The 24,631-nt window shown below is 39.4% G+C and overlaps 1 protein-coding gene across 2 annotated transcripts; it reads right to left on the bottom strand.

The window, feature by feature from the left end:
- Nucleotides 1–3,416: 3,416 nt before the first annotated feature.
- LOC121378289 lies at nt 3,417–19,660 on the bottom strand. 2 transcript variants are annotated; one of them, XM_041506395.1, is made up of 2 exons: nt 19,568–19,660; nt 3,417–5,547 (listed from the first exon to the last, which is right to left on the bottom strand). In XM_041506395.1, the coding sequence occupies exon 2, from the start codon at nt 5,493–5,495 to the stop codon at nt 4,395–4,397; it is 1,101 nt and encodes a 366-aa protein (XP_041362329.1). In that variant the 5' UTR covers nt 5,496–5,547; nt 19,568–19,660; the 3' UTR covers nt 3,417–4,394. The 2 variants fall into 2 exon arrangements, with proteins under 2 accessions (XP_041362329.1, XP_041362338.1); XM_041506404.1 differs by lacking the exon at nt 19,568–19,660 and adding an exon at nt 10,107–10,226.
- Nucleotides 19,661–24,631: the final 4,971 nt, after the last annotated feature.

Raw genomic sequence — 24,631 nt, 5'->3', positions numbered from 1 at the left:
GTAGTTCGATTTCTAAGATGACATACCCGGATGTATCGATCTTGAGCGGCGGTGGTTACTCTAGGACGACCTGACCTTGGCCTGTCATTAACACTTTAAGTGGTGTTGTACCGTGCCCATAAAGCAGAGGTGGTCTGTCTGGAGACGCCAAAGTGCCTTGCCAAAGTGATTTAAAACTAACAACACTGCGTAGTTCCCAATGTCCAGATAACATTTCGTCTGTAAATAATAATTTAAATATTGACCAATCACACTTCGCCTTTTATAACGTTATTTGGGAGCATACGAATTCTAAAAATATCGGGCGAGTCTATTTCAGTGGCCGCAGTACAGCGAACCATACCAATACGTACGGGGTGGGTTATCAGTCTTTAATTTTACATTAAAAATTATTTATTTATTTATTAAAAAAAAAAAAACTAAATCAGTCTTCAGTTTTACATTACAAATTATTTATTTTATAAAATAAAACATGTTTTAAGGCATTCATAATTCACATGAAACATGTCGTATACCCTCAGGATAATTCGGAATGTTTTCAAATTATTTTTAAATCACTGGCAGGATTCTGCAAGTAAGGTTTTGATTGGTGGACATGAGCTCCAACTGGCTGGTCTTAGATCCACATGTAATAGTGGAGCTAATTTTAATTAGATTGGCTACGTTTATGCGAATCGAACGTGTTTTATAGTGTTTTTGCATCACCATTCGCTCACTTACTTGATTGTCTTTACGATGTCTTTGATTCTGTAAACATAATCCGATAGCAATATTTTTTACCAATGTCAAGTTTCTTTGTTTTCTTTTTTCTTCATCTTTTTTTTTGAAGAGTATAGTCCAGGGCCAGTTGTCAATATATAATCTCCCGTGGAAATTTAATGAAGAAAGCAGGCAACATACACCATTTTGAAGCTTAGGCCTTGGAGATTTGAAAAATGTTTGGTGCTATTTTTTTCCTGACAGCTTCACAGTCACATGTCAGTCAAAGGTCAGGAATTGTTAAATACAGCTCCAGAGGTTTGATAATGGAATCAATCCAAGGAAAACATGTACATATTGAGTGACATTAATAATACATAATGTATTTATGTCTACCCTAATATATTTATAAATATACCGTTTTTTTCCTGACAATTTCAAGGTCACATGTCAGGGTCAAAGGTTAAGAATTGTTACATACAGCTTAAGGGGTTTGATAACGGAATCAATTCAAGAGAAACGTACATATTGAGTGAGATTAATAATACTTAATGGATTTACTTATACCTTAACATATTTACATGTAGGGCCTATTCATTTTTTTCTGACAAATTCTAGGTCACATGTCAGGATCAAAGTTCCAGAATTGTCAATTACAGCTTCGGATAATATGAATCAATCCAAGAGAAACATACACATTGAGTGAAATTAATAATACATAATGTATTTATGTTTATACTAACATATTTACATATATCCGTTATTCCTGCCAATTTCAAGGTCACATTTCAGGGCCAAAGGTCAATAATTTTTAAATGCAGCTTCATAGATATGATAACGGGATCAATCCAAGAAAAACATGTACATATTGACTGAACTTACAGAGCTAACTGTGACACTCGCCAAATTCACCAAATGCAAATTTTTAAATAAGTTGGCGAATTTTATTTTCATTTGGCAAAATAATTAAGTGTAAGAAAAACGTGTACATATTGAGTGAACTTAATAATTCTTAATGTATTTACTTATCTTAACATATTTACAGTGATACAAGTGGTATGTAACAATATAACTTCTGCCTGGTTCAAAGTGCGAAGTGTCCTTAACTTTAAATATAACATTAAATACTATCATGACTGATATTGATAATACATTTCTCACGATCCCTGTTATATTTAAAATTGTGATTTATTTGAGTTTGATGGGTTGTATTATTTATATTTAAGGTGTTAATGTTGATTAAAAGGTTTCATGTGGTAGAAATCAGATTTGATTTGATATATAGCACACGCACACACACACACACACACACACACACACACACACAGATATATATATATATATATATATATATATATATATATATTCAGTGTAATTAAACTATACTAATTGCTTACTTAGCTCACCTAGCTATTCCAGTTCACAGTCACCTTAGCATTCACACTGTCCACGGATGAGCATTGGGTTTTAATAACAGTCAGTACTGACGAAAAGAAGCTTTTGGCCAATGTCTCATTAAATTGATATAATAAAATTTGCATTCCATCTATACCCTTTGCGGAAATCTGTTTAGTTGAAAGGTGCTTACTATTGTGTTTATATCGATAAACCAAAAACACTGCCTTTCCTATCCCTAAACAAAGTCATACAAAAAGTAATTGACAATTCTTAAATGAATATTATCATTATGCATGGCGATTGACTTGTTATAGATAAAATAATTATGATGGTAAATGTTGGCAACCTGGACTCCTTTTTAATTTGTAATACTATAGTTAAAGTCTTATTATTTAAAATACAATATATATACCAGTCACAACCACAATTCCTCAAAATATGGTAAAACAGTGTAAATATATGAAAATACATTCAAAATACAGCATTTTTGGTGCTATGACTTTGACCTTGAGATATGACCTTGAAAATATTTGGGGGAAAATGACACCAAAACCTTTCAGAATGCTATTGTAATAAGCTTTAAAATTATATATGTTGCCAACTTTCTTCATCAAATTCCCACGGAATTACAACTGGCCCTGAACTATAAACCGCTACTATATACAAACATTAGGACGACAACAAACACATTGTTTAAATACAGATACTGATATTCTGAAAAAGGAAAAAAATACTTTAATGTGTAATTTTAGTAATCAAAAATGATCTCTTGGTCGTAAGCATGTGACAATGGCAGCAAACTTAGGATAGTCCCTTTTAGGCGAGTGATTCTCTATCAAGCTCCCGACGGACGTAATATGTACCTCACCGGTACCTTTTGTAATTGATTAATATAATCATTAGACAATCGCCCATTGCAAGAATTACACGTAGTTTGATTAATTAAAGGGACATTCCCGAGCTTGCTGCATTGTAAGATGTTTCCGACTAATAAAATATTTCTACGATTAAACTTAAATATTAAATATATTTTCTTGTTTAGGATATCAGTGTCTGTATATATTCAATGGGTTTCTGGTCGTCTTAATATTTGTAAGAAGCCCAAACTGGATTTTAGGAAATAAAATGAAATTTAAAGTAGTACAAATATTAGAATGATCAGAAAGATGTTTAATATACAGCCATTGATATTTTATGCAGAAAAATATATTTGATATGTAATTACAATCGTTAAATGTTAGTCGATAACATCTTAAAAATTGCAGCAAACTCAGGAATGTCCCTTTAAGACTTTGCTATACACCATCCCTAAAAATATGCATGATGACAAGTTAATTTTATCTCAAATACTTCTATCGTTGTATATATATTGCAGTACAGTTAGGACAATGTTTTTTTGTATCCGGAATTGTTCACTCCTACAAACATACATGATGTGATCGTGTTAGGACAGTAATTTCGTATGAAAATATGTTTTTTCCACGCCAACAAAACATACATGATATGAAGAAGTTGGCACAGGGCTTTCATATCCTGAGTTACAATTAACCCAATACATGGTTTTCGTTTTCAGTTTTCACCCACTTCTAGAAACATTTCGTGTGGTAGATTTAGGACAGTAGTTTTTGTGTTAGAAATGATTTAGAAACATACATGTGGTAAAGTTAGCACAATGTTTTCGTATCCAGATCACACACGAACTAGAAAGGGTACTACACGATGTGTAGAGTTAGGACAATGTCTTCATATCCGGTAGTAGATTTGGACAATGTTTTCTTATCCATATTTATCGCCAACTCAGAATCATACATGATGTGATAAAATTAGGATAATATTTTCATATCCAGAATTTACGGACGAACTAGAAACATAGAGGATCTACATGATGTGGTAGAATTAGAGCAATATTTTCGTATCTGGTAGTAGAGTGTGGACAATGGTTTCGTATCCATATTTATTGCCTACTCCTTGGAAACATACATGATGTAAAGTTAGGACAGTATTTTTGTATCCAGAATTCACGGACGAACTAGAAAAGTAGAGTGTCTTCATGATGTGGTAGAGCTTGGACAGTGTTTTCGTATCTTGTAGAGTGTGGACAATGGTTTCGTATCCATATTTATCGCCTACTCCTCAAAAGCATACATGATGTGGTAAAGTTAGGACAGTATTTTTGTATCCAGAATTTGCAGACAAGCTTGTTCTAAACAAAGATGATCTACATGGTGTGATAAATATTTTTGTATCTGGTAGTAGAGCGAGAACAATGTTTTCGTAACCATATTTATCGCCCACTCCTAGAAGCATACATGATGTGGTAAAGTTAGGACAATATTTTCGTATCCAGAATTTACGGACGAACTATCGATGTAATTTTCGTTGAGGATGTCTGAGGCGCAGTCTGACACGAAGTCGTCAGAATCATGAGTCGACGAGTCCAAGTGCACCAAGTTAAATGATGTCCACGGATTCACACAACGATTGTAGTCCGCCTTGAAGTCACACGACTTAATCGACGGCCGGTCGTCCTCGATGTCTGATTGTCTGTTCAAGCTAAGGTCATCATCATCATCATCGTCGTCGTCATCTTCGTCGCACTCAGAAAGAATTTCCAGTTTGGATTCCATAGCCGACTCGTACATGCCGCAGTACGCACCTTTCGTATTGCTCCCCACAACCTCCTCACAGAAGACGTGTACAGGAACAACAGGGGTCGGATTGTTCAGGTCCTCGTTGCTAGTCTCGACAGAGTGGGTCTCATACTCCAGCGAGCCGAGGACGAAATCACAGCACGCGCGCACCTTCGATTCTTTAGTCACCCGACCCTCGTCTGTATCGTTATCACATTCAGAACTGGCGCCACAGGAACTTAAATACGGATTGGGCTCTCGTATTCTCCTCATCATACAGGGGGGACGTGACGTCACTTTGGGAGAACTCGTCTGTCTCACTTTCATATCGTCACTGTTATTGTTGGTTAACGACAGATAGGACCAGTCTATGTCCGGCGAAGGCCCTTGCTCTGCGCGTGTCTCCGCCATCTCCTGCCAGTTAAAAACGGAGTTTTCGTTCTTGGTTTCCTGTTTAACAGGGTTATTCTTTTTCGCGATTTTGGTTGTTTTCTTTTTGTGTATGGTACTGGAAGGTCTTGTCCACTGAGTGCCGTTATAAGTGTCCATTTTGTTCGTGACGACATCAATCTGTTTGACGAGAATGTGAAGATCTCCCACAATTCCCTGCAGATTTGTTATCACATTTTCCAGATTGCTAACCATGTGTCTCACAGTGTTCTTCACGGCGGTTCCGTAGCTGAATCCCATTCCGCAGCGAGTGTTCGCGATTCGTGCTTTGTGCTGACTGAATGGTACAGCAGAAGGCAGCATTGCTGCTGACGTCATGACGACGATGACCAATGGAGAAAACTAGCTGGTTCCACACAAGCGTTGAAGTCTGAAACACATTAAAGAAAACATTATGAGTAGTGTTAATGTTTGTTTTGTTTAACGACACCACTAGAGCATATTGATTTATTAATCATCGGCTATTGGATGTCAAGATTTGGTCATTTTGACATATAGTCTAAGAGAGGAAACCCACTACATTTTCCCCATTAGTAACAATGGATATTTTTTATGCACCATATGATCCCAAAGATAGGACAGCATATACCACGACCTTTGATATGCCACTCGTGGTACCCTGGTTGAAACGAGAAATAGCCCAATGGGCCCACCGACGAGGATCGATCCCAAACCGTTGCGCACCAGGCAAGCACTTTACCATCGGACTAGTCACTACTTCCCGCCCCTTATGAGTAATAAACATGGTTCTTCTTCAAGTCATAGTTTAGTTTGTTTAATGATACCACTGGAGTACATGGATTAGAGATTCATTGGCTAAAGGATATAAAATATTTTATAATTATGACACTATTATCTTAAGAGGAATACCAGCTACATTTTTCCATTGAAAATAAAGGATCTTTTATATGCACTTTCCCACACAGGACACTGTATACCACAATATTTAATATACCAGACGTTAGGCATTGGTTGGGACCAAAGTACCTTGGGCGTGTGCTCCACTGACAGTGTCTTTGCCAGAAAGAAATTTTTGGGTATGGAATTGAATGCAAACACAGTCAACGGGGTATGGGGGGCCTCCCCCAGAAAGAACATGGGTTACGTTTAGGGTTAGGGTTAAGAAAATCATACAGTAATGATAAAAGTAATCCATTTTGTCAAAAAGTTAACTTGGGGGAAAAAAATCATCAATAAAAATAATTGGGTATGGCGCCATACCGTTTTACCCTTTTGGCAGAAACTCTTACTGACTGAGCTACATCCAGCACCTTGGTCTTTCCCTCTTTCCCTCCCTCGATCCTTGTTTTTTCCTGCGGTCTCTTTCAAAAATGTTTTTGTTTCCTAATTCCAGTTTAACTAAAATTTCAATTTATACATTCTCGCAGACAGTGCACTTTTCTCTTTTCGTTTCCCAATTCTGTTCGTTTTACATGAGACTGACAGTGCGTGGCGCTGGAGTTGACATATTGATCCCGGACTTGTCACATGCAATATACTTGGAGAGATTTACATCGCACTTTGTCGTATTCCGTGAACTACTCACACGTCCTAATGCACACACAGCGAGCATGTATTAGTGCAGGGCAGTGCCTATAGCTAGCCACCTTTTCATTTTGGACCTAATCCTTCGGGACATTTGCAAATTCAGTAGCACCAAAACCAGCACCGTCCGCTACCGACCCCGGTCGGGCTGTTTGTGCTCCCCTGCGCATGGCAGCGCGGTCGACCCGTCTCCTACATCACCTCCTATAACACTTTCCTGTCCTGAACGGAGGAGCCGGCGAAAGTCGACACCTGCGCCCATGGCAGGCGTGCGCTACAACAGCTTGCTCTGAATGTGCACGTAAAACGTTTTGACTTGACCTGACCTGACCTGACCTCCAGCTAGTCATAAAGGTATTCCGCCCTTCAAAGAAACGTGGGTTTTTTTAATGTTTAATATAAAAATTTATAATAATGTGTGTTACTCTGCTCACCAGTAATGTGCAAAAACAATATAAAATTTTAAAGGGACAGTCCTGAGTTTTGCTTCTATTGTAAGATATTTTTGACTAACAGAACCGTATTAACAATTAAAATTACAAAGTAGATACATTTTCTTGTTTAGAATATCATAGTCTGAATATTTAATGTGTTTATGGTCGCCCTAATGTGTGTAGCAGCTTAAACTTTATTTTACTTCCTAATATATATTTTTCGTCCGTACGAAATTATTGGGACGTGAAACCTGGGCCCGTGCTTATAAAACTCAAATGACGTCACAAGCATGCAAGTTGTATGGCATTGCCATGACGATAAAGTATCAGATTCTGTTAGAGTCTTGAGTTCAGACTCTAAAAGTTTTATAAGCGCCAGCCCTGATCTCGACTTTTAAAACCAGTCAGGCGTTCAGAAATACTTTGTATATACTATATACAGAAATCTAAACTGAAAATGCTGTTACATGTTACAATGGCAGGACACACTAGCCAGTTCCTTTAAGGGTATATTACAGAACCCGTAACATAACATGACGATTATGAATCTGTATCGTAACTCTGCACAAGACTAATTCCAAAAAACGTTATGATAGGAACATGGTGGTATGCAGCCGTGATAATATTATGCCTACAGACGAGAGCTCATCTTGACCACGATATATATGGTTCCGACTCCGCCAGTAAGAGGACTGCTTAGCTTAGTAACTGGTTTAACGTGTCCATATACCACTAGGGTTTCGAACACTCCTATCCCGAGTCCGGCCTCCGATAGGATCGGGGGTCCGACTTGGGACAGGGATAAGAGGACTGCCACTTTATATCGCCAGTACAAGCGCTAACAACCTTTGTACAGCTTATGTAAACAGTCAGAAATATGTTAAAATTATTTTGAGGGCCAAGTGCCTTTAGGACGACTATCTCGAGTTCACTGCAACCGTGGGTATGGTGGGTATGGTGAGTATGGCGCTGTCAAGATACCACATGCAGATGACACTGGACTATATTTTAGTCTTGATCGCCGTAAATTAAGAAAACCACTACTGTCAAAATACAGCGCATATTCTATGTCGTCTGCTACAGACAGAGACGCGGTGTGTTGTATTACGTTCGATTTAGTGCTTTTTCTTTATTGATTGGTACCATACTCGCCAGACACAGACACAGACGCATCTCCGGTTTTGGGCCTAATAGAGCCTATTAAACCATTAAGATTAACATATTTATTTAATTTTCTAGTTTAGAATATCAGCGTCTGTACATATAGGACTATACCCAACGTGTTTTCTTTCGTCCTACTCTTTGTAATGGCCTAAAATGGAGGAATGGAGAGTTACTCGGACATTCCCCTATATGTAATGTCTTTGTATGAAAAATGTGTCATATAATAGGAAGCGTCCCCACTACGTACCGCCCTTCAGTGTCCGTTTTTGTTTAGCGGATAAGAGCACGTCATGTGCCAGAGGCTTTTAATGGGTAATACTCGCAATGACCAATCGAAATACAAACACTGCGGGGACAAACAGCTCGAGACCTTTGCTTGCGGTGAAGTGGTCGTGAAATGGCGGCAAGGGCAAAAACCAGATGGTTCTGAAGCTTTGGGGGGAAATATGGGTTCCAATTTGCCACTTCCAAAAGGTTAATTTCATGGATGTGTTTAGTGGGTATTGGGTACTAGTTGATAATGGATATATGAGTAAGCACGTGGACTTTGTAATGCTATTGTAGGTGTAAGAAATATTATATGGTCCATGACACACTGTTTCTCTTGAGATTTCATGTTGAAGGAAGGACGGAAATGTTTTATTTAAAAACGCACTCAACACATTACGGTTATATGGCGTCAGACATATGGTTAATTACCACACAGATATTGAGAGAGGAAACCCGCTGTCGCCACTTCATGGGCTACTATTTTCGATTAGTAGCAAGGGATCTTTTTATATGCACCATCTCACAGACCGGGTATACCAGTCGTGGTGCAGTGGTTGGCTGGAACGAGAAATAGCCCAATAGGCCCACCGAGAGGGATCGATCCCAGACCGACCGCGCTTTACCATTGGGCTACGTCTCGCCAAGACATTTTAGGTTGAAGACCTATGTTTGTCTGTCTCTCTCTGTCTCTGTCTCTGTCTCTCTCTCTCTCTCTCTCTCTCTCTCTCTCTCTCTCTCTCTCTCTCCTCTCTCTCTCTCTCTCTCTCTCTCTTCCATCTTTCGCCCCTCTCATCCCATCTCTTTTCTGATATTTTACTCCCTATATTATCTTGCTCTGTTCTCCCTTCCTCTGTCTGTTTGTGTCTCTCTGCCCCCCCCCCCCCCCCCCCCCCACACACACACACACGCGCGCACATACCAAACGCGTGTGTCGGAATTTTAGTAGGAGTAACTCTACCACAGAAAACACGGTGCATAATAGTTATTAGAAAACCACTAGGCACTAAAAATGGTTTTAGGTTGCCAAAACACTGCGCTGTAAATCACAAATGCCTATACTATCCTGCAACAATAACATCTTGAGTTAAAAAGAAAACTGCTATGACGTTACAGGAATTTTTTAGGTAACATGCCATTGGCAGGTAATCTAGAATAGAATTATCTTTAGAAAAATGGAGAAGAAAAAGAAAACAGAAAAAAAACCTACCAACAACAAAAAGATACTTACCTCGTGACGGTTATGCAGATAATATTTCACGATGAGATACATCCATGTATAAAACACGAAAGTAATTACGGAGGTAATTGTACGTTAACACTGGTGACCCAAGCTTGTCTGTGAAGTTTTAACAAATATTCCAATACTTTGAACGAAATAATTCCTGTAACATTACTAGTCTAAACAGCGATATATATTTTTAAAGCTATATATGAGTAGAATGTCCCCACATCCAAATATTTTGGATCCGCTCTTGGTTAATAAACCACAGATATCGTAGTAAAATATAAAACTCACATATCAGTTCAAATAGCCGTGGTTTAAAATACGCTGAAGTTAAACAGAATTAATATTCCTTTTCTTTCCCGTAACGAGACGATATCTAACACGTACAGATATAACAGCCCACGGGAAATCAACCCGTGTCATCTAGCCCTATCGTGTTTACGTCCTGTTCATACAACTCGGATACTCTAGGATAGAGGACACTTGAGCTAACGGAAAACGTGACACGATTTTAATATATATTATATAGTATTAATAATGATTGTGGTTGTTATCGATTTGTGTGTTTTGTTTTGTTTTTTGTTTGTTTGTTTGTTTGTTTTGTTTGTTTGTTTGTTTTTGTTTTTGTTTTGTTTTGGTGTTGTTATTTTTTCGTCAGCTTCCGCCCACTAAAAATACGTATTTTCAGGGACGTATCCTCGGGGGGGGGGGGGGGGGGGGGGTTGGGGGCAGGGGACAGTTGATTTTGTTTATAAAAAAAGTAGTGCCCCTCCCCCCTAGGATTTTGATCAGGGTACAGCCCTGATTTTCCTCAAATAACACATCTCAAAGCATTTATCAACGTAGCTTATTGAAGAAAGCATTTCTAGCCTTGTAAAGCATGTTCCACTGTTAAAAAAAAATCATTTTAAACCACGGCTATTTGGTGTTCAACATACGGTTGTTTCGACACTTTGTCGAGAGGACAGGGCCTACAAGAAACCCGCTGCTGCCACATACAGGCTATTTCTACCGATAAAGCAACAATGGATCTTTAATACGCACTTTTCAATAGACAGGACTGTACACACTGCGGCCTTTCATGTGCTAGTAGTAGAGCATTCGTTGGAATGGGTAAAAAACATAGAGGGCGATTTTGTTTATAAAAAAAGTAGTGCCCCTCCCCCCTAGGATTTTGATCAGGGTACAGCCCTGATTTTCCTCAAATAACACATCTCAAAGCATTTATCAACGTAGCTTATTGAAGAAAGCATTTCTAGCCTTGTAAAGCATGTTCCACTGTTAAAAAAAAATCATTTTAAACCACGGCTATTTGGTGTTCAACATACGGTTGTTTCGACACTTTGTCGAGAGGACAGGGCCTACAAGAAACCCGCTGCTGCCACATACAGGCTATTTCTACCGATAAAGCAACAATGGATCTTTAATACGCACTTTTCAATAGACAGGACTGTACACACTGCGGCCTTTCATGTGCTAGTAGTAGAGCATTCGTTGGAATGGGTAAAAAACATAGAGGGCGATTGATGCTGCAACCCATCGGCTGAGGTGAATCCAATCCTCTCCGCTTTAGGAATATCGATGATGTAACGACAAGTTAGGTTTGTTTTGTTTAACGACACCACTAGAGTACATTGATTAATTAATAATCGGCTAATGAATGTCAAACATTTGGTAATTCTGACACATAGCCATCAGAGGAAACCCGCTACATTTGTTCCTGGTGCAGCAAGGGATCTTTTATATGCAATTTCCCACAGACAGGAAAGCACATGCCACGGCCTTTGACCAGTTGTGATGCACTAGTTATAAAAAGAAAACCTCCTATCAGTTGAATGGATCCACCGAGGTGGTTCGATCCTGCGACGCAACCACCTCAAGCGAGCACTCAACCGACTGAGATAAATCCCGCCCCATAATGTAACGATGTCGTGTTTGTGGTCCTCGCATCCCAAGTTGTTTGCGTGTTGTACTGCCATTATTGTCACCCACACAATATATATGACATAATGAAAGAAGTAAACAACTAAGGTGGTTCACATCAAGGTCTTGGAAAAGATGGGAACATGTTATTGAGTGCAATGACATCGACGACATAAGCATACAAGACCGGATGTGTGTGTGTGTGTGGGGGGGGGGGGGGGGGTCAGAGCCCCCCCCCCCCCCCCCCCAGTGATTGAGCAAATCTTCACATTTTAGAAAAAAATGATGGAGACATTTGGGCACAATGAGCTGATCTGAACCCTTTTCACCATATGTTTTCATCATACTACCCACAATATTGGTTGTAATCCAGGTAAAACTGTGTAGCTAGTCATTCATTTAAAACTCTTATTTAGCGGTTTCGTAGTAATGCAAATATGAATAAACGTTGTTATCCATATTAGGGCATTTTCGTTTAATTCTGGTACAAATATGGTGTTGGGGCATTTTCGTTTAATTTTCTCCACCCATCTAACCCCCCCCCCCCCCCTAAAAAAAACCCACTTAGTAAACCTCGTATCCGTTTTTGTAATGTTTTTCAGGAAACGACAAAAAAGAAGAAGAGCTAATTCAGTGTAAGAAATGGCTCTTAGGAACTATAACATGAAGAATAAAGCCTTTATTCTTCATGATTCGAGGTTTTCTTATTTTAAAGACGAAAGAAAAGGAAAGGAAATTGTTTATTTAACGACACACTCAACACATTTAATTACGGTTATATGGCGTCGGACATATGGTTAAGGACCACGCAGATACTGAGAGAGGAAACCCACTGTCGCCACTTCATGGGCTACTATTTTCGATTAGCAGCAAGGGATCTTTTATATGCACCATCCCATAGACGGCCTTTGATGTAACAGTCGTGGTGCACTGGCTGGAGCGAGAAATAGCCCAATGGGCCCACCGACAGGGATCGATCCCACACATCAAGCGAGCGCTTTACCACTGGGCTACGTCTCGCCCCCAGTTCAAAGACGAGGTATGGTTTAAACTTGTTGCATTTATCTCTATGTTAACACAATATTATAAGCACAGACCTCGAGGGTTTATTTGATGGTACCTGTAGTTAAAATTGATGAAATCAGATGTATATGTAATGGTGAACGTTCTAATCTAGCAGCGAGAAAGTCTTTTAAAGCATATTTGATCAATAATATAGAAACAAAACGATACAAAACATGTTATGAAAAATACCTTCTTTTAATTTTTCATCCATATAATTTCATCTTAATTACGTTTTTCTTCATTATGTTTTTTGATATAATAGTTAAAAATTAAAATAAATCAATGCAATAAAATGTAAACCCCTTGACTTTGTACTAAAATTACAAACCAAACATTTATATTAAAGTAGCCTAGTATAGCAGTTAAAAAAAAAATCCAGGCATGGGTAAAAAATGATTAAATCGGTCGACAATTTAATTAATTATTACACATGTGTATTACAATGCAGGTAGTCAACTGTTCGTCCGTTTCCAGGGAAACAATACAGGTGAGTCAGAGCTTGAAGTGTGCGATCACCTGTGCGAACACCAGTCTCTCCCCCCCCCCCCCCCCCCCCCTTCTTCTTTTTCTTCGTTTAGTCTCTACACACAGACTGGATGAGCACCAAGCTTGTCGCGGCGGTGTTTGAATCAATATTCGCATTTTCTCACTCGTAAATTCGCCGAGCGTGGGACAATGTGGTTATTGGCAGTGTCTAATCCATTTTCAATATTCACCCCCACCTTGCGAGTTCCTAACAGTTTCCAGGAAACAACTGTCTGCGAAATTAAGAAACTTTCATCGCTTAACATGACGACGATTGCATAACGGCTTTCCAGTACCGCCAGAAGCACGCCCGTGGAATGCATGGGTTTATTGTTCGACAGCTAAAACACTTTGGGGATATAAATAAACAACACAATTAGGTGGAGAAAGACGAAGGAATCGTAAAAGACTTGATCGATTACTGTATTATCACTTCGCTCTTTATTTGGAAGTCCGGCGTTTGTGTTTACAAAGGAACTGACGAGGAAAAGAAAACAAGAAGAGTAATAAATAAAATAAATATATATTAAAAAAAATATATGTTTGCGTGTTTTAGTAAAAGGTATCATCTTGAAGTAATTACTGTTTCACTCAGAAGGTAAATTCTATGGTAACTTGTAAACTAATCTTCCACTACAAATATATATGAGTAGGCCTATTGCGGGGTAGCAAAAGGGATCTTAAATCCATGAGTTAGATAGATATTATGGGTAATGCGATTTTTTTCAGGGGCGGATTATGGGGGGGGGAACCCCCCCCGGCTACAAAAACCCCCACCCCACCACGTAGCCTAGATCTAAATTGATGTCACCATAAAATTTATAATTTCAAATTATAAACATTTACATATTGTTTCGACCCCCCCCCCCCCCCCGTTACCTATCCGCGCCTGCTTTTTGTGGCAATAATACCGCGTAGTTATTGTACCCCTTTAGTGTACTTGGAGCCACGGGTTTTGATATACCAGTCGTGGAGCACTGTTTTGTAGAATATTATAGGTTACCAATAATGTGGTTTCGTCTCCATCCTTCTGTCGGTCTGTTTATATGTTAGAAAACCAAAGTTCATCGAGCGCGATCGATTTCTACCACCTATCGCACGTCAGGCCAGGGCCGTAGCTAGGATTTGTTTTGTTTGGGGGGCAACTGAGTAGTTAATAGTCTAAAACTCCTTAAACGGTTAAGAAGAGAATTTTATTTAAGTTTCTATTTTTTTTTCCGGATTTTTTTTATGGTTGACAACCGCCCCCCCCCCCCCCGCTCCCCTCCCCGCTAGCTACGGCCCTGCAGGCAAACGAATGTCAGATCTAGCTCAGTCGGTATAGCGCTCGCCCGATTGTTTTTCCCCTCATCTCAACCAATGCCCCACAACTGGTATATCAAAGACCGTGGTATGTCCTGTCTGGGAGAAAGTACACATAATCCCTTGCTGCTAATGGGAAAACGTAGAGGGTTAAAAATAAATAAATAATATAAATAATATATAATATATATGTATATACATGTGTATATTATTAAAAACACATTTTATCGCGTGAAAAATAAAATGATTGGGCACAAGTTTGCCAACTTATTAGGCCCTCTGATATAAACACAATATATTACAATGGCGACATTTACACAATTATAATATAAATTAGTCATGTATACATATATCTAACAGGTTTCCTCTAAGACTACATTAACAATTAAAAATTAACAAATGTGTGAGATTCGCGAGCCGATGATTAATAAATAATTTGTGCTCAGTCAGGCGAGCGCTCTACCACTGGGCTACATCCCGTCCCCGGATAACAGATTCAATAAAATGTTACAAACTAACTTACGCGCCATCACAATGACGGTTATAATAAAATCACGAACACCTGTCTGCGGGGACACGTGACACCGTGATCAGTCATGTGACAAGGTGGAGACAAAGGCCTTCCATAAAGTGTTTGTTAGAAAATGAAGTACTTGAACCCAAGAGTAAATGAATAAATGGATGGATTAATAATTGACGACACCCCAGCACGAATATAGATCGACCACTAGGTGTCAAATAAAAGTAAATGTTGGAAACATGAATGATCAACGTCAATAATAAAAACAAAATCCCACAACTATTGATAAAAAACAGTATAAATAAAACAGCCGTGAATAAAGTTTGTTTTGTTTCACGACACCACTAGAGCACATTAGATGTCAAACTTTTTGACATATAGTCTTGGAGAGGAAAGCTGCAACATTTTTAGTAGCAAGGGATCTTTTATATGCACTATCCCACAGACGGGATAGCACATATCACGGCCTTTGGTATGCCAGTCGTGGTGCACTGGCCGAGCCCACCGACAAGGATCTATGCTAGATTGGCAGCGCAAGAGGAAAGCGTTATACCATCGACAGGGCTACGTCCCGCCCCTTAGTCGGGATCGTAACCACGGTAAAGGGCCCTTTTTGGTTAAAAATAGCTCTTTTATTTACCTGGAAAATAACCCTTTTTACTGATATGTGGCGACATGGGATTTCATCTATCTATGTCTATGTCTGTGTGTCTCGACCAAAAGTAAAGTTTGTTTTATTTAACGACGCCGCTAGAGCACATTGATTTTTTATCTTATCATCGGCTATTGGTCGTCAAACATATGGTCATTCTGACACTGTTTTTAGAGGAAACCCGCTGTCGCCACATAGGCTACTCTTTTTACGACAGGCAGCAAGGGATCTTTTATTTGCGCTTCCCACAGGCAGGATAGCACAAACCATGGCCTTTGTTGAACCAGTTATGGATCACTGGTCGGTGCAAGTGGTTTACACCTACCCATTGAGCCTTGCGGAGCACTCACTCAGGGTTTGGAGTCGGTATCTGGAATAAAAATCCCATGCCTCGACTGGGATCCGAACCCAGTACCTACCAGCCTGTAGACCGATGGCCTGCCACGACGCCACCGAGGCCGGTTGTCTCGACCAAGTGTCGAAATAACCATACGTTAGACACCGAATAGCCGTAGTTTAAAATGTGCTGCAGGGTCTTTAAAGAAATATATTTGTATCTCCTTTCTCCCCACTAGTGCCCCACAACTGGTATATCAAAGTTTGTGGTATGTGCTGTCCTGTATATGGGAAAGTACATATAAAAAGTACTTGCTGCTAATCCGTAAATGAACACTGTCCGAATAGCCAAATGTTTGTCGTTAAACAATACAAAACTTAAATTTCTTTTCGTTTTCTACTATTTCTAGTTTTGGCATATTTCTTTTTTCTTTTTTTTATTAGTGTCCTAGGCAAACAATCCATGTGCTGGGGTGTCGAAATAAATAACCCTTTCTTGATTCAGTCTGTAATGTTCAAAATGAACCCACGGTCTGTGACTGAATTACTGATACCATCCCTAGGGAATGAGAGAGCGGTGCTGGCGGTTCAAAGGTAAGACTCCCCCTCCATCAAACTAAACACTCCGACACACACCAAGGCTAAACTAATTGGGGCAGTAATATATAGAAGATTCATGACCCTGTAATTTAGTCTCCTTAAGCTAGCCACAGTTAAATTAAAGGGGCACTATTTATATTGTATTTTTCAGAGGTGGAGGGACACCACTGCTCCTTTTTACTTCTGCCTACCCCCTCGCTAGCTACGACCATGAGAATAAGAAGATTTCGGTACAGTAGTTATCCATATGCAATTTAAAACCCGTATATAACAAGCACAGTTATGTGTAAACAGCACTCCAGGTATCTCTTCTACACCTAATATATTTGCACCTCTATAAAAAGGACATCTCTTCATAATAGACATGTTTGAAAAACCACCTGGATGTTTTTTTATAGATAGGCTTTGTTGCCATTGCAAGAAAAGGTACCATATGGGGTTTTTTGATGTTGGAATATAAGGTTGGCTATTCATTTTAAATATGCTATGAATGAAACTTGGTTTAAAAAAATATATTTTAGTGTTTATATAAAATTATTTCAAGATTCAAACATGCTGTTCTTGGCATACATCTCAACTATCTGGACCACGTTTTCGGTAACTTAACGGGACATTCCTGAGTTTGCTGCAATTTTTAAGATGTTACCGACTAACATAGACTTTTTAACTAGACTGTAATTACATATCAAATATATTTTTCTGCATAATATATTAGTGGCTGTATATTAAACGTGTTTCTGGTCGTTCTAATATTTGTACTAGGTTATTTGAAGACAAAATCCAGTTTAGGCTTCTTACAAATATTAAGACGACTAGAAACACATTAAATATACAGACACTGATATTCTAAACAAGAAAATATATTTAATATGTAAGTTTAATCGTAGAAATATTTTATTAGTCGGAAACATCTTACAATGTAGTAAACTCAGGAATGTCCCTTTAAGTGCCAAACTACCTTAGCGTTAAGATCGCTTGGTAAAACAGGGACCCAGGATTGTCTGTCGAGAACTGGAGTTAATGGTCAGTGAAAGAGAAGTTGATGTTGTTGATGCTGTTGATGCTGATGCCTAACACCTCCCCATTGAGCCTCTTCATGATCATATGGACTAGATGGACGCGTGCGTGCGGTCTGACTATTGCGTCTGATGCATCTGCCGCATACATTTTGGGCAGGCACACCATAGACAATAATTATTGCGTTTTCAAATTCACGTATCCAGTCTAGACGGGTTAATTAACACTAATGAATTTCGATTTTTTTTTTTTAGCCGGACCGCACACACGCGCCGCATCCAATCTATATGAGTGTTTAAAGACTCCGGGTAGGATCCAGTGCAAGAATGCGTCACACGACTTAACGACTAAGTTATACGCCACCAAAGCCGGTTTGACTTGATTTATAGCTTGATACTTTCATATAGGAATCCATAATCCTTTGTGCAATTTTCCCACGTTTTGTCCAAACGAATCAAAAGTCTGTTATGCATTGTACACACAAGAGAAAGATAGGAAGAACTGAAAATCGAAGGAAGGAAATCAAATACATTCGGACTTTTCCAAAAAAATCTATTAACATTGGGTACAGAAGGAAATAAAATTAAATACTGATTTGATTTGCATTAAACAACATCCCAGCATATCCCACCCCTTCCATATAAAACATGAGGTGGGGTGTGGCTAACAGTACAAATTGACGTTTGTTTTGTTCAACGACAACACTAGATGTTAATGTCTGGTAATTCTGATATATACTAGTAATCTTAGAGGAAACCTGCTACATGGTTTCATTGGTAGCCGGGAATCTTTTATATGCACTTTTCCACAGGCAGGAGAACACATACCACCACTGATATGGAAGTTATTTCAATACCCTACGCAATCATATTATTAAAGTCACCGACCCTAGTTCCTGAAAGACGTACATACTTTTTGGCATGAAGTGTATTTTGACCTACTACACCCACGTATCCTGTTTGAGGGGAAATGCATATAAAAGATCCCTTGATACTAATGAAAAAAATGTAGCGGGTTTCCTCTCTAAGATTATATGTCAATATTATAAGATATTTGGCACCTAATAGCCGATGATTAATACATCAATGTGCTCTAGTGGTGTCGTGAAACAAAACTTTTTCTTCTTTTTTATTAGAAGCACAAGTATGTCCAGAAACACAAACACTTTTAAAGTGACATTTTAAACAAGAATTGGTAAGTAGCCTACTGTGTAAGTTGCAACTATAAAAGCTATAATAGAGGGGGGGGGGGGGGGGGGGGGAATCGCTTTATTAGCATTAAACGACATTCCAGCGTAGCACATCCCTCCCTTGGGACACATCGAAAACGCTTGAGACATGTGCATTAAACGATTTTTTGTGTTCTTTGAAAATTAGATTTTGTTTCCAAAAACGTGTTTACTCTGGCGTTACCAGGAATTTGTGAAAGATAGATAGATAATTAATCTAATACATCATTGAGCTTATATTTATATTTTTGAAGCAAAGCATGGTGGTGGTGGTGGTGGTGGTGGTGGTGGTGTGTGTGTGTGTGTGTGTGTGTGTGTGTGTGTGTGTGTAAAATAGTTGCTAAAAGGCTTACAGTTCGTCCGCATTCCAGAACTGTCTGATGAAATGCCTGGTTTACTCATACCACTCTCCACCCTCAGTCCCCCTTTTCGGTCTGCCTCTCAATAACTCTCCATTTTGAGGCACCGCAGTGGTGTCAATTTACCGAAAACGATAAAATTATACGTAACCAAAACCTCTTAGTACTATAGCATTAATATTAAATTGTAATTAAAGAGAAGGTAAATATTTCAACAAAACCTACCTGATGTTGCGCCGTCACACACTAGGAATAGCCTACCATTAACAACTACTCGCAGACGAACGCTGACAGTTTCCCGCCGTCTCGGAGAAACGCTACCGTGCAATAAGCTAGCATTACTTCGATTCTCCCGTAGAATCGATCAATATCTTGACACGGGAGGAAGCACGTACAATGCACGCGCAGGTTGGCGCCAGCGGCGTATGACTAGATTGTATTCTTCAGTTTATATGTTAAGCCGTGTCTAAAATGAACGCCTTTCTTTGATGTCATGTTGAATGACGACATCAGATATTCAGATATCGAACAAATATAATCTCCATTATCGTCCTGGTTCAATAACATCTAGATAGACGTCGCAAACTGAAACTCGTGTTTTATTGGAGAATATTAGTCATCAGTCGTTGTTAAACAGAGGATTACCAATATCCACCTCCATAATTTTTTTTTTAAAATTAACAAGTTATCTTCATATGTAGGCCAACAATCCTCCTCAATGCATAAATGTTTAAAAAAGAAATTTGAGTCTCTATTTAATAGGACAAAAAAGTACATTTATTCCAATATTTGGTGGAATTGTACCAAATCCAGTTTCCAAAATCAACCTAGCCTACTTTATTTCCCAGTAGGCTCTTCTACTGCTACTGCTGCTGCTGCTACTACTACTACGGCTCCTGCTGCTGCTGCTGCTGCTGCTGCTGCTGCTGCTGCTGCTGCTACTACTACTACTATTGCTGCTACTGTAGCAGCTACTGCTGCTGCCCTACTTCACACCTCGTTCTTGTCATTTCTAAAATGTATTTTCGTGTTTGTATTCAATAATGTTCAAGCAGGATATACTGGGAATATACACATCTATACATTGCTATTGCTACTGGCTTAAATGGCACATGTCGATGAAGTGGTTTTACAAAGTGATGTGCCTTAATGTGCTGTGAAAACTCGCTCTAGGTTCAAGCCTGCATTGGGATACGAACCTAGCATCTAGTGGCCATGAAGCAGATGGCTTAGCCATCATTACACCCAGACCCTTCAGAGATATTTGTCACTAATCCAAGTTCCTTGGAGACGTTATTTTTTGGGCATAAAATGTATTTTGACCCACTACAAGCATAAGGATGTTCATAAAGACAAAACGTGGGATGGCAGCCGTCGTGGCATGCTTAATTAATAATAACTCCAATGTTCTGTAGCTCTTCTTGTTTATATGCCAGGATAATGAAATAACGGTTGAGGACGCGCAAACTAGCCCAATAAATTAGCTATCTATATGTCTGTCAGTCTGATCCAAAAAAGTTGAAAGTTTGTTTTGTTTAACGACACTACTAGAGCACATTGATTTATTGATTACCGGCTATTGGATGTCAAACATTTGGTAATTTTGACATATAGTCTTGGAGAGGAAACCCGCTACATTATTCTATTAGTAGCAAGGGATCTTTTATATTCACTATTCCACAGACGGGATAGCACATACCACGGCCTTTGGTATGCCAATCGTGGTGCACTGGTGGAAACACATCTCGGTGGATCCATTCAGCTGACTGGGTTTTTCTCGTTCCACCCAGTGCACCACAACTGGACAAAGGCCGTGGTATGTGTTTTCCTGTCTGTTGGGAAATGCATATAAAAGATCCCTTGCTTCATTAGGAAAAATGTAGCGGGTTTCCTCCGATGACTACGAGTCAGAATTATCAAATGTTTAACATCCAATACCCGATGATTAATTAATCAATGTGCTCCAGTGGTGTCGTTAAACAAAACAAACTTTCTTTTTTTTTGGGCTGGAAATAGAAATAGCCCAATGAGTCCACCGACGGGGATCGCTCTCAGATATGCCGCGCATCAGGCGATCGCTTTACAACTGGACTGGCCTCGGTGGCGCAGCGGTTGTGCCATCAGACTACAAGTTGGTAGGTACAGGGTTCGCAGCCCGGTACCGGCTCCAAACCAGAGCGAGTTGTTAAGGGCTCAATGGGTAGGTGTAAGGCCACTACACCCTATTCTCTCTCATTAACCACTAACCAACTTACAGCTTACCCCACTGTCTTGGGCAGACAGCCCAGATAACCGAGGTGTGTGCCCAGGACAGCGTGCTTGAACCTTAATTGGATATAAGCACGAAAATATCGACTAACGAGATAATGCGAGAGAACGTCCAAGCTGGCCTAATGAATTAGCTGTCTATGTGTCTGTCTGTCTGCTCCAGATAAAACGTTCAATGCCAGTTTGGGTTATCATGTTCCATTCCTCCGCAGCTTGATGCCACATTCTGGAACACCGCTGACCTTGTCGGAAACGTTGCCCAGTTAGGTCGCACGCCTTTGATGGGGTGGCGTGGAGGTGAGGGTAGTGGTGAGGGTGATCAGGGGTCATGTTTAGGTTAAAGACTGGTCATGGTAATAATATTATGTTGGTGTATTCGTGCCGCATATATATGTATGTCTCGTTCCATATATTCATATTCGGCGTGGAACGTACCTCAGTGGTAAAGCGCTCGTCTGATGCGCGGTCGGTCTGGGGTCGATCCCTGTCGGAGAACCCATTGGGGTATTTCTCGTTCCAACCAGTACTCCACAACTGGTGTAACAAAGGCCGTGGTATGTACTGTCCTATCTGTGGGATACTACATATAAAAGATCCGTTGCCGCTAATCATTGCGTGGCAGCAGCGGATATCCTCTCATTATATTTTCGGTACTTAATTATAACCATATGTCCGACGCCATATAACCGTAATTAAAATGTTTTGAGTGCTTCGTAAAATAAATTATTCCTTCCTTTCTTCCATACTTATTCATATTTGAATTCAAACATCTCCTACCTAATTAATTTGAACACTGTAGTTCAGAAATGTTCTCTGTGGATACTGCTCCTCGAATTAGTGTGTTGCGACGCTTTCTGTCTGGTCTGTTTAATAGACCTCTTTCACATTTCCATTACGCATGTGCGTGAAGAGTACCGTCCCTTGCCGAATTGGACGGTATCGAGGCTATATACAAATTGGGGAGCATGATCGACAGTTGTCATGAGCGTCGTGAGTAGCTTCGTAGGAGCTGTGAATCTCTAGCGACTAACGTACATATTTCGTATAAGATGTTAAAATGGCTGCGAAAAACGGTCTACTAAAGTTTACATCGGAATGGTTTAAGACAAAAGGAGAGAAACATTAACTTAGACGAAGTCTCTGGAGCCGCCTGTCAAGGGTATTTTAACTACGCAAAATTAAAAGTACAATATAATTATCAGTATTTAAAATTTAATAAAATATGCCTCCCCTTCCCCCTACCCCCCCCCCCCCCCAGCAAAACCCCTAACTCACATAGACCTTTATCACAGCTCTATTTCCCCCTTTATTGGTTCATTAAAAAAAAGACAGTCGTACAACTACTAATCAATGTTACATGTCTATCCGCAAATTATTTATTTATGTATTTATTTATTTACTTATTTATTTATCTTATTTTATTTATTATTTTATTTTATTTTATTTTATTTTCACTATCATTTATATCAGATACATACAACTTCACTTGAAATAATATTTCATATTTACGAAGTTTTAAAACATATGAGCCGTTACACGCGAAAACCTACAACTTAGCATAACGTCAGAAACCGAGTAAACGCGGCTCAAAGTTTGACATCACACCTAAACGCGAAAGTAAAAGTTGACATGATGTTTGCGTTGTTTGTTTTGAAGAATTTAGAAGATGACATCTTCTTTACATGAAGATCAGTTTGAAGTAAACATATATCTGTATGTGTTTGGTTACTATTTTGTATTTTGTACCTGAGAACATTGGTCGAGATCGTTAGGGATACCATCAGCACTTTGATACACATTTACAAGTATAGGGAGAAGTCCTGTATATCGATATGGTATGCAAGTATCACACGTTTTTATAACGTACATGATTATACATAACATAAAGTGCAGCAACTTTTCTAGAGTGGTAGACCCATGCAAACCGATACGATCCTAATTTGAATAGTGTATATAACTTCAGGCCCGTAGCCAAAATGATTAGCAGGGTGGGTGGGTCGAAATTTCATGTAAACGGAACTCATCAAACGCGAGCGCCGATGGCGCGGAGCCGTAGACGGGGGAGGGGGCGGGGGGGGGGGGGGGGGGGTGTGTGTCCCCATATATATATATATATATATATATATATATATATATATATATGTCCAAAGTAAATACTAAAATGAAACTCTGTTGACAAATTTTCCAGCAAACCAAGCCAAACTATTTTACTCTTGGTTACGTTTTATTTTGTTAAATAAACTTTGCAAAGTTAAAAAAAACAAAAAACAACAACAACAAAAAAGGGGATCAAACAATTGCCGTTCATTGCGGTAATCGTGAGACGTATATATAGGCTATGAAAAGACGCTCAATCAAATTCGTAAATTAATCTAACTTTGTAACAATCGAGCTCAGAATAAAGAGAGTAGGGCCTACATGTGTTTTTCCAGTTATTTAAACATAACAGTGACATTGGAGCATGCGCACATGTCATGTCATGTCATGTCATAGGGTTTTACGTGCACATTCAGAACAAGCTGTTGTTTCGCAAGCCTGTCGTGGGCACAAGAGCCGGCCTTGGCCGGCTCCTCCGTCCATGACAGGAAAGGTGGGGGGAGGGGAGAGGAGGGACCGCCTGCACTGGCAGGTGCAAGGGAGCACCAGCAGCCCGATCAAATCGGTAGCAGGCGGGTGGGGGTGGTGGTGGTGGTGCTATGGAATTTGAATGGAGCAGTTAAATGCCAAAGAGAAAAGGGTGCGCAATTTTGATTGAGGGAATTTGGCGCAATTTTGAACGGTCGGTCGAAAGGTAAATGGCCGAGCTAATATAGGGGTTGATATTAGTGAATCGAGAGTAGCTCGTTAATTTTAGACCTTTACGATGCTGTGGTGTCTCCCTAGGTTGCCCATATGCGCACATGCAATTAGCTCTGCTTACGTAATCACGTTATCGGCTGTGTGGGTATTCAAAGTATAAGTAATGCAGTAATGATTGACATCGCTCAATATTATACTTTTTACGTAATCATTTGTAGAAAC

The sequence above is a fragment of the Gigantopelta aegis genome, chromosome 2, assembly GCF_016097555.1.
Source record: "Gigantopelta aegis isolate Gae_Host chromosome 2, Gae_host_genome, whole genome shotgun sequence".
Lineage (NCBI taxonomy): Eukaryota > Metazoa > Mollusca > Gastropoda > Neomphalida > Peltospiridae > Gigantopelta > Gigantopelta aegis.
This window is presented reverse-complemented; position numbering and strand designations above follow the sequence as displayed.

Bases quoted from the DNA above. Each gene is read 5' to 3' on its own strand.
- LOC121378289 (XM_041506395.1), bottom strand. From the start codon at position 5,495: ATGACGTCAGCAGCAATGCTGCCTTCTGCTGTACCATTCAGTCAGCAC.